Raw genomic sequence first — 11,167 nt, 5'->3', positions numbered from 1 at the left:
TTTGTCACAGAAAAAAATGTTTATTTAAAAATAAAGTTATATCCCTCGTACTGCTTTTGCCGTCTGCCGTTTTGGATACAACCACACCACAGATGCAACAAGAGTCACGTTGAAAAAAGCATCACCGGATGACCTTGAGTTTACAAACAGACTTCTTCAGGGTTTGTTTTTCTTACAATATAACCAGATATGACCAGTGCAGTGATGGAAATTCATCTGGAAATTAAATAAAACTAAATTATAATAAGGCAGAGATGCACCAAAAGTCACAAATCTTCTCAAAAAGGAAACACTGACGCAATCTAATGTTCAATTATTAAATTACTAAAGGGTCTGTACCTGATTTTTATTTATTTTAGCTTCATTTAAACATTCATAAAAGCAGATATTTGTGAAAAAAGTGACTGATATTACTTAATTTATTTTCAATATAGTTGTATGAATAATTAAAGGGCCACTACATGAGTTTTATTTATTTTTGTTGAGGAAAAAACATTTGTAAAAGCAGTAATTTGTGAAAAAATAGCATGTAATTTATTTTAAAATGCATTTTGCTGGATGAGAACCATATGGAAGCAACTGTTTCATCCAATCAGGGACGTCGGTTGATGAGAACCATACGGAGACAAGTCCCAAACTGTTTTTTTCAGTCCGGAAGTTCAAAAATCAGGTACAGAGCCTTTAAAATATAATAGAGGAATTATTATTTTTAGCTAATCTCTAGTACAGATTATAATTATTTATCTATTTTTAATTTTGTGGTTTAATTTTTTATTATTATTATTTTTTGCACAATTTAATATTTGAATTCAGGATATTTCTTCTCCCAGGTTTAAGTTTAGGCACAGTTTGGACCTGGTTTATTACTTGGACTAAAATAGACTCAAAATCTGGTCTGAACCAAATCTAAACCACATCTAAGGTACTGTTATGATTTAGTCCTGGTTTTAGTCCCAGATTGGTCTTGGTTTTGTTTAGTCCTGGTTTAGTACTTGACTTTTTTTTTTAGTACTTAGGTGAAACCAGACTCAAAATCCAATCTGGACCAAGTTTAAACCAGATATAAATCCTTGTTTAGACCTATCTTAGTCCTGGTTTTAGTCTCAAATTGGGCTTGGTGTTGTTTAGTCCTGGTTTAGTACTTGGACTACTTGGACTTTTTTAGTACTTGGTCCAAACTGGATTTTTGAGTCTGGTTTAATCCGAGTCTAAACCAGATCTGAAATACTGTGATGATTTAGTCCTGGTTTTAGTTCCAGATTGGTCGTGGTCTTGTATAGTCCTGGTTCAGACCCAGTTTAGATTTGAACCTATGTTGTTACAGGTTTAGTCCTGGTTTAGACCTATCTTAGTCCTGGTATTAGTCCCAGATTGGTTTTGGTTTTGTTTAGTCCTGGTTTAGTACTTAGACTTTTTTAGTACTTAAACCAGACTCAAAATCCAGTCTGGACCAAGTCTAAACTAGATCTAAGGTATTGCGATGATTCAGTCCTAGTTTTGACTCATCTTAGTCCTGGTTTGCAATCGTTTTAGTCCTGGTTTAGACCTATTTTAGCCCTGGTTTTAGTCCCAGATTGGTCTTGGTTTTGTTTAGTCCTGGTTTAGTACTTGGACTTGACTCAAATCTGGTCTTAACCAAGTCTAAATCAGATCTAAAGTATTGTGATGATTTAGTCCTGGTTTAGACCTGGTTTTAGTCCCAGATTGGTCTTGGTTTTGTATAGTCCTGGTTCAGTACCTGGTTCAGACCCAATTTAGATTTGGACCGATATTAATCCTGGTTTAGTTCAGTTTTAGACCTGGATGGGATCTTGAATCATCTATTATCTGCAGTTTTCACATTTTAAAACATTTCGTTGTTGGATATGATGCAAACTTAACTTTTTCCTATTTCAATTGGACACAAACTACAAAAAAACAAAGCAGACTGTAAAAAAAAAAAAAAAAGAAGGCACGTTATGATATTTGAAAAAAACTAAAATTTGGCGACAGATCTGAGACTTAAAAAACAGTACAAAAATAAGGTGACACTGTGAAAAAAAACATATTTCTAACCCATATTTTTTTAAACTGAGATGAGACCAGAAAGCACATAGTATCAGCTGGTGTTGACTATTCTGTAAATGTTGAATTTTACGGCAACAACGAGAGGAAAAACAACATATAATATTGTATAATTCAATTTAGTAATTCCCTTAATCCCATAATGTCCCATAATGAATAAGTAAAATACACCAATTAAACAAAAAATACAAGTACAGCCCCATGTGTGAGAATATATGATCTCCAAAAACTATTATCAATAATGTAAACAGATTAACGGTGCACTGTGTAACTTGCTTGTCTCCATGGAGATGTTATTTCTTTACTAGAAATTTTCCAAAGTCAGGCACTAAACATATAAATTACCTTTTAAAATGAACTCTAGGGGTTAATCTTGTAATCCATGCTAGAAGTCCATTTATTTTCTTTTTTTAATTTTTGAGATTTGAAAACGACAACTACTTGATCTCAGTGTCTGATTTGTATTTTAAGAAACATCTGTCTCTGTTTTTAGATTAATTATCACTTGTATGAGTTTATCTCACCTTCGCAAGATGTCATCCGGAGTTACCATGACAACAGTGGCTATAAAATCAATCTAAAGTTAAATTATACCCATATATGTTTTTGACTTGTACCCAAGCTCAATTTTGGATTGGACTGTTAACGTTTGTTCCAGTTTTAGGTTAATTATCACTTAAATTAGCTTATTTTACCTTCCCAAGATGGCATCCGGAGTCGCCATGACAACAGGTGTTATTATATATCTAAAGTTATATTATACCTATCAATATTTATGACTCGTACCCAATCTCAGTTTAGGATTTGTATTTTAAGTTCCTCGTTTTAGGTTAATTATCACTTGAATGACTTTATTTTACCTTCCCAAGATGGCGTCCAGATTTGCCATGGCAACAGTTGCTATAAAAGTAGTTGCTAGAGTTGTATTACACCAATATACATTTAACTAAATGTGATTTCCACTCGTATTTTAAGAAATATTTGTTACTTATCACTTGAATGAGCTTGTCTTACCTTCCCAAAATGTCATCCAGAGTTGCCATAACAACAGTGGCTATATAATCAATTTAAAGTTATATTAAACCTATATATATTTATGACTCATACCCAATCTCAATTTTGGATTAGTATTTTTAACATGTGTTCCACTTTTTAGGTTAATCATCACCTTCCCAAGATGGCGTCTGAATTCGCCATGACAACAGTTGCTATATAAACCACTCTAGAGTTGTATTATACCAATAAATGTTTAACTAAATGTGATTTCCACTTGTATTTTAAGAAACATTTGTCACTTATCACTTGAATGAGCTCGTCTTACCTTCCCAAAATGGCGTCTGGAATCGCCATGGCAACAGTTGCTATATAAACCAGTTCTATTACATCCATATATATATTTATAGTCTCCTAAACGAATGTGATTCCTCTCGTTATTGCCCAAACTCAAACACTGACAGTTATAAACTTCCTTTGCCCGATATTTTAAACAGTCATTATTTTGTTTTCCCTTAAATTACTCTCCATAAATAAACTTTATAAAATAAGAAAAAAAAAAAGACAACCCTTCTATAAATAAAAAAACAGATTTCCAGCAAAACATAAAGGCTTGTGTACAAAATAAATACAAAAATTCAAACCAATATGAATATACAGTGTTACCAATAGTTTTAGATTAGCGTAGTAGTGCATTTCCCATTCACCACGACGAACACAAATTTCTTCGTAAATCTGCAGGCAAAAAAAAAAAAAAAAAAAAAAGGGTATCCGGACAAAATAAGGAAGTTCAAAAGTAGCGTGGTCCGAAGTTGGCAAAGTAGATCCCGTTGCAGTTCAAATGACGAAAGACGTGTCAGGTTTCGTAATTGTCGAAAAACGCCACGAGAAATCCCCCCAAAAATTGTAGCTCTACGCACGATGCCAAGCGATCTATCTATCTACGTTGTTCTTCTACGCCTAGATGTTTGCGAACGTGAACGCCAACTCCCCCTACTGGCCCTTCTGCGTCGTCGCGCGTCTCCTCGTTCGCTATAAATAAGCTTTAAAAATGTCTCTTAAAACGTGTGCAAATCAGATCCGGGTGTATGGAAATCTGCTTTTTTTTTTTTTTCCTAGATCGACACAAAATGTTTCTCCATAAAAATCTATACTTTTGTTGAAGTTTTGTACAGTGTAAAACATGGATTGAGACACGGATTCGTAGTTCTCGTAACCCCAGCGTACAAGGACCTGCTCGGAACGTTTAGCTCTTCAAAACATTTATTTACTCCCTTCTAAATTTACGATTTTTTATTATTAAGGTAAGACTGGTAAGCTGTAGTTCTAATATTACACAATTTCATTTTTAAAGCTGCTTTCTTTTGTAATTTTCTACATTTAATCGAACATTTAAATAAAAAAAACTAATTCTGCGCTCATAATTAGACAGTCATTATCAATACTTTTACTTTACAATTAATTAATAGTCTGTATTTTTCTGAAACTTCGAATCAAGACCGTGTTAAACTACACTAAAGTATGTGTTTTTTGCAGGATTTAACCAAGATTAGAACCAAATCTCGTGTAGGATTTATTTCTAATCTGACACTCGTTCACATTAAGGTGGTAATACAGATATGAGGACCAGAGAAGATGCAGCGTAACTCAGAATTACCACCTTAATTAACTCTGTGTGAGATTTTGTTTATAAATTTCATAAACATGACTGAACCGTGACCCCAGATATGAGGCAGACGTGTTCAAATCAAATATAGCTTTTAGTGGTAGCAATTCTAATGCTGATTTATTCTTAGTTATAAAAACATTTGACAAGATGTTTATGTTGTAATTTGGTGTTTTGGTTCAAGATAATTATCCAATCAGAAAGCACAGTGAGTCTCTTATTTGCGTTGCCAGTTTCAAAGCTGAAATCCAGTTAGTTTGAACCTAAAATGTCTCTGATCTGAATCTTCACTTTCTAAACTCCAGCACCAAAAACTGATCAGTGCTAGTGCAGCCTCTGGAGCACAGTGAGGGAATTCTGGACATTTTGAGCCCTAATCTAAGAATGAGACAAACTTGAGACAAAATATGTTTTCTATCTGCAGGTTTAGACACTGGCAACACAGGCTCAGTTGAGATTGTAGTACCTTTTTTAAACAGTAAAAGCACAGGCTACATACAGCTCCTTTAAATGTTCTAAATTACATAAAATTGACTCTTTAAGATGCTCTAATACACGCTTTAAGTCATGTTATAATGTTGTTTCCAAATCAAAAACAGACCTGGAGTTGAGTTTTGTTTCATTCACACATGTCTGAGTAAATCTTTATTATTAGTCTGTCACATCTCCAAAGCTCAAAATGCTCTGTTCCACCTTGTGATGTCATGAAGCTTTAGTTTTCAAGTTAACAGCTCCTTTTTTACCTTTTGTTTAGTAGAGATTGACAAGTCCAGGGCTGAAATAATAATCCAAATGAAGTAGTGAAGGTGTGGGGCAGAGCTGTGATGATGGCAGACGTCACAGGCCAAATTTGACCCGTGATGTAATTACATTTGGCCCTCGAGATCAAATCAAATATAGAATATAGGCGAGTTTCATTGTTGACAAAAGCGCGCGTTGCATGCTGGGAATTATTTTGGTCGGCGGCAAGAAACACTAATTCAACATGATGGACGGAGCGAGAAAGCACGTAAAGGGTATTGATCCCGGTTATTTATCCACTCTAACGGCAGAGGACCCAAGACCATTTGACCAGAAATTGGTCATAAGCATCGATGGACGACAAATCACCCTTTTCAACCCCGACAAAAGTTGGACCAAACCAAATTTCTGGTCAGAATCGCCAACTACCTGGACAAATATTCACTTCGGCGATATCCACAATGACTTGGTGGAAACTCCTGGGCCATTCACAGCAGAAAAGATGAAAACCTCCAAGAGTCTCGATGTGTTGTTGAACTTGTTGGAGTCCACGGTTTGTTAGGATCTTCTACGTTTGCTCTGCGGATGTTTGAAAGTCGTTTAATTCACCGTTAGTGGTTCTTTTCACTCAGAACACGAAAAAGACATTTTCCTTCTTCGGTGCTTCTATTTGTGCATCCGATAATGCAGCAGGAATTTACCATTATCGGGGATAAACACGCGAGGTTACGCACTGTGTTTGATGCTACCGTGTTTCTTGCCTCTGACCAAAATATTTCCCAGCATGCAACGCGGGCTTTTAATAACAATGACATCAGCTGAAACTCGCCTATAGAGACATTATTTATTAAAATTTTTTTTTTATTATTTTACATTTTGCTTGTTCTGGATTCAATGTTTAGGCAAAACAATTATTAAACATTTATTTAAATAAGAAAAGGTTTAACATTACATATCTCGATAGAAGAGAAAACATGCAGATGTTGTTGAAATTTTTCAATAAATATTTTGTTCAGCCCAGTTTTTACTTTCGGTCCTCTGTGAATAATAAAAAGTTACTCAAACATGTGTGAATGAAACAAAACACAATTCCAGGTCTGTTTGTGACGAGGAAACGACATAACACATGGAGGCTTTAAATGTCGAGTTTTCAGTGTATTTATTTCCTACCATCGATATGTTTAACAAAATATAACGCTGACCAGACTTTCAACGGTACATTTTAATCCCAGTGGTTGAACATGGCCCTTTTTGTGATGATATTCAAGTGTACGCTGGGGTTCCGGACTCTTTCTTGTGCCTGTCCAGTGCAAACCTACCATAATATACAACATAGCTTCAGACTGACAGAGCTGGAGTTGGACTTGGGGCCTTGGGCGGGGGGATGAAGGGCTCTGCAGCGCTGGCTTTGATTTCGCCTAAACAAAAAAAAAGCAGTCACTAAATGAACCACTTCACTGTTTTTTTTACCGAGTCTGTGTCGATTCAAGTATTGTGAGATGTTGCTGCAGCGCCCCCCTGTGTCCAAACGCAGTCACTGGCCCCCGTTTTCCTGTGTGTAATGTTCTTTTTCCTTCCAGCAGCTTGAAAAACCAAAAAAAAACAATAATAAATATGAGCGCGTGTTTAATCCGTGTCTCTGAACGCACACTGCTCGGTTAGCTGCTCCGCCCCCGCCTGGTGAAAGCGTGGTACTGCGCCGGCTGCTATAGACAGTCCTTGCACAGCGCCACCTGGCCCTTCTTGTAGTTGCGACAGGGGCAGACGCGTTTCAGAGTGGGGTGAGCGCCCGCACAGCTGAAGAGGAGGAGGTCCGACTGGAAAATGCAGTGACGGCGCGATTCGCTGTAGGCCGGGACCACGGTGTCGGCGCTGGACTCCACCGTCAGACATTCTAAACCATATCTGTGGACAAGAGGAAGACAAAGGGGTTAGTTTATTCTTTTTATTTGAACTAAACCGTGCCTGAGACAGGAGCTGGACCAGAACTACACCTGGACTAAAGACCGGACTAACACAGCACTTAAAGAGCCAATCAAAAAAATGGCGCAACTATTTTCTGATCTACGTTATACTGTCATTTCCTTGTCGCAAACATACCTAGAGTTGTGTTTTCTTTTCTTTTCTCAAACGGAAAACACTCTGTTCCACCTTGTGATGCCATGTGGTAATACAGGAACCGCTCCACTGTGTTTTTAAACTCCATACACCTTCACTAGAATCATTTGGATGGATTTAAACCCTAGAATTGGCAATCTGTCTTCAGTTTTCAGCTATATCGTTTGATGACATCACAAGGTGAAACTGAGCATTTTGAGCTTTGGCCATGCAGACAGAGTACTAATAATAGATAAGAATGAAACAAAATACAACTCCAGATCTGTTTTTGAGGAGGTAACAGCATTAAAACATGGCTTTAAAACTCACAAGAGTCAGTTTTGTGTAATGCAGGACCTTTAAACATGTTTCTGAATTTGAACAAGAAATAAATCTAGACTCCTGACAAAAGAACTACAGGATAACGGGATCAAAGATTCAAACCAGGACTTAACTCTGGGGATGGGCATGATTCGTCGACTAATTAATAACTGATCATTAAGAATTTCGTCGACCACGTTCATTTTTAATTGACAAACCGAATGTAGGTTGCTGTGTGTAGCGTAGTGTAAGGAGACAAGGCTGCGTCTGACAGCGTAAACACTTGAGCTGCGGCCTCACTGTCCCACATTTCGGCTCTGGCACCTCCTTGGAGACACTGTACTAGGGATGGGCATTCGATGAAATAGGGATGGGCATTCGATGAAATTTCATCGATCGTCGATCGATCGAGAAGAATTAACGATTATCGATATTATCGATAATCATATTAACGTGTTTATATTAAAATGATCATCATTATTATTACTATCTGCACTACTAATCTGCATAAATAAATTCAACTTTACGACATATAAACCGTAACGACTCTAGAGCCACATCAATCCGTTTGAGATTATAATGTGTTTAATTCAGTTTTGCGCAACTCTCACAGAAACAAAACTTAAAACTGCATCGCTAATTTGCAGAAACTCAGCGAAGATAAAACTACAGCTCTTGTGTCGTTGATACGGTCAATTTCTGTTGGATTAAAAGACACGACTCAGGTGAATACAGGTTAGTGTGACCAGATTTGTGTTTGTTAAAACCAGGACAGCGTACGGGGGGAGGGAGGTGGGGACTCGTCATCGACATTGAGCGACTCTCACCTGGCAAAACTTTTTCCCACTGGACACCGAAACATATGTGCTGCTTTGTTCACTGTGCACATGGACTCACACTTGTCCCGAACGCAACGGAAAGCGTGGAATTTCTTGTACAAATCATCGTTAAATACGCATTTGCGTTGCAGACTGACCGACTGTTTGTGTCTCGCTCCTTCTGAGTGCAGAGAGACACATGTACAGACCCTGTTTGGTCACACCACGCACAGCAACCTACATTCGGTTTGTCGATTAAAATGAACGTAATCGATGAAATTCTTAATGATCAATTATCGATTAATCATGCCCATCCCTACACTGTACCACTCATGCACATCAGTGTCCTGGGTATGGTCAGAATTTTTGAGTATCTCGGTTTCATCATGGTGCATGTACACGCAAAATCCCGGTTACTGCAACATAAAGAGCTGCGAGAAACATACACGCATCTGATCTCTGAAAACATGAACCATCTCCAACGCGACACACACAGAACAGACTCACCATCACCATCATCAACATCCCTCTGTCACAGAAAGAACACTCATATTCCACTGAGTTGTGTCCTTTAGTCCGACAGAAGCTGAACCTCATCAGCGCACAAGGAAAAAACTCTTTTTTATCAGCACTTACAGTTAGTTTATGCAAATGAGCCATGTGGTTTTAAGTTTAGTCTCTGTAAAACGTAAACAAAACGTGTCAAAGCTGCATTAAACACATCATCTCAAACATACTGATGTGGCTCTACAGTGGTTATGGTTTATATGTTGTAAAATTGAGTTTATTTATGCAGATCAGTAATAGTAACAGTAATGATGATAATTTTGATATAAAAACGTTAATGATTAATCAAAAATCGATTGTCAATTCTCCAGAAGATCGATTAAGAAAATGTAATCAAATGCCCATCCCTACTTAACTCATTTTAATTTTGTCCAGCTAATTTTCTGTAAATGATTAACAATTTCTAAACAATAATTTCTGTATTATTTGTTTGCTTTGCTTCTTTATTACGCCGTGATTTCAGAACGGGAAAGGGGACAAAGTTCATGTACTTAAATATGCAAAAGAAAATTCAGCATGACTTCCACATGATTTGAATATAGTTATTTTTCTTTAAGCGACAAAGTTTTACAGTAGAAAACCAAACAAGCAATCAATAATATAAGATTTGAGCTCAATATTTTAGTCTGGACAGATACAGATACAGATATACAGTGTATTTGAGCTGAGATCTGTTTTGGCAGTGTACTCCACATGTACGTAGGAGTGGAAGTCAATAAAGGCGAGACTGCTCCTCACTGTGGAGGAGGTCTGACCTGCTCCGGGGTAAAAAAAAACCACACACACAGAAGAGTTTTACAGTGCGTGGGCTGTTTCCTCACAGCAGGAAAACACACCGAGTCATTCATGTAAGTCATAATAAATACATATAAGTCAATGTAATGTACAAACTAAATACATGTAACTCAATGTAATGTGTGTTACTTAATGTGTAATAATAACTGGAGATTATTGTAGAGCTTAGACTTAAAGTTGCACCGTGTACATTTCTGATTGAGGGTCTGACACCTGCTTGTTACTATAGATGGACCCGGTCAAGCAGAAGTAAACAACAAGGCCAAAAATTCAAGTTAATGCATCTGATATAAAAATGTATTCAACAGATACGTATGTACTCTAGTTTATGAAACTGTTTACCTTTTTTCTGTAACATTTTTGGTTCTAAAGTTACATATGTTTTAAACAGACCATGAATGAAACATGGAACAAAAATTAGTTCCCAAATTTCACAGACCTGCAAATCATGTAAATAAATGGATGTATTTCATCATATCTTGTGTTATTCGATCTTTGAACTGTTGATGAAGGTACATGATTTAAAAAAAAAAAAAAAGTATTTAAAATGATAAAAATTTGCTTGGAAGGACTGACATATTTTATAGAAATAGTTTCCTATTATTAAAGTATTCGGAAGAAAAAAGAGACAAATTATGTAAAATCCTGCACCTTCTACTTGTTTGCACAATTTTCCCTCCGTTACTTTTCCCTCCGTTACCATGACCTTTCTTAATAAAAAATCTCATGACTCAAAAAGTAAGAGGTTTTTTAACCTAATCTTGTACCATATGGTAGAAAACTATATGAAGCAAATATTCAAACCAGTTTGTTAAGGATATGTAAGTGAGAACCAAGAGTTATCACTGTTTAGTATTTATTGCCCAAAAAGTGCTGCATATTTCATTCCCTCCGTTACCGACATGAGTTTTTTAATTTTTTGTCAACAACTTGAAAGAATATGACAGGTTTAACTTGACCCTGTTGGAGTGTAACTCTTTCCTACATTCTAATACTTTACTTATTTCAATAGTCCCTCTAGTTTCTGAATAAGAGACATTTGAATGTAAAAAATCTGCCCCCGTTTTCCTCCGTTACCGCTTGAGCAGACCCTCATGTAATCAGA

The 11,167-nt window shown here is 36.6% G+C and overlaps 1 protein-coding gene across 2 annotated transcripts in view; it reads right to left on the bottom strand.

The window, feature by feature from the left end:
- The window catches only part of mgat5 (alpha-1,6-mannosylglycoprotein 6-beta-N-acetylglucosaminyltransferase), a 177,644-nt gene continuing 166,477 nt past the window's right edge, over positions 1 to 11,167 (bottom strand). For both annotated transcript variants that reach the window (XM_020917156.2, XM_055165367.1), the window contains exon 17: positions 1 to 7,369. In XM_020917156.2, the coding sequence (XP_020772815.1) occupies positions 7,171 to 7,369 (199 nt within the window). In that variant the 3' untranslated portion in view covers positions 1 to 7,170. The remainder of the gene's footprint in view (positions 7,370 to 11,167) is intronic.

The sequence above is a fragment of the Boleophthalmus pectinirostris genome, unplaced genomic scaffold (genome assembly GCF_026225935.1).
Source record: "Boleophthalmus pectinirostris isolate CB_2022bp ecotype Guang Dong unplaced genomic scaffold, ASM2622593v1 HiC_scaffold_11, whole genome shotgun sequence".
Lineage (NCBI taxonomy): Eukaryota > Metazoa > Chordata > Actinopteri > Gobiiformes > Gobiidae > Boleophthalmus > Boleophthalmus pectinirostris.
The sequence above is the reverse complement of the archived record's forward strand: the minus strand, read 5'-3'. Positions and strand labels throughout refer to the sequence as shown.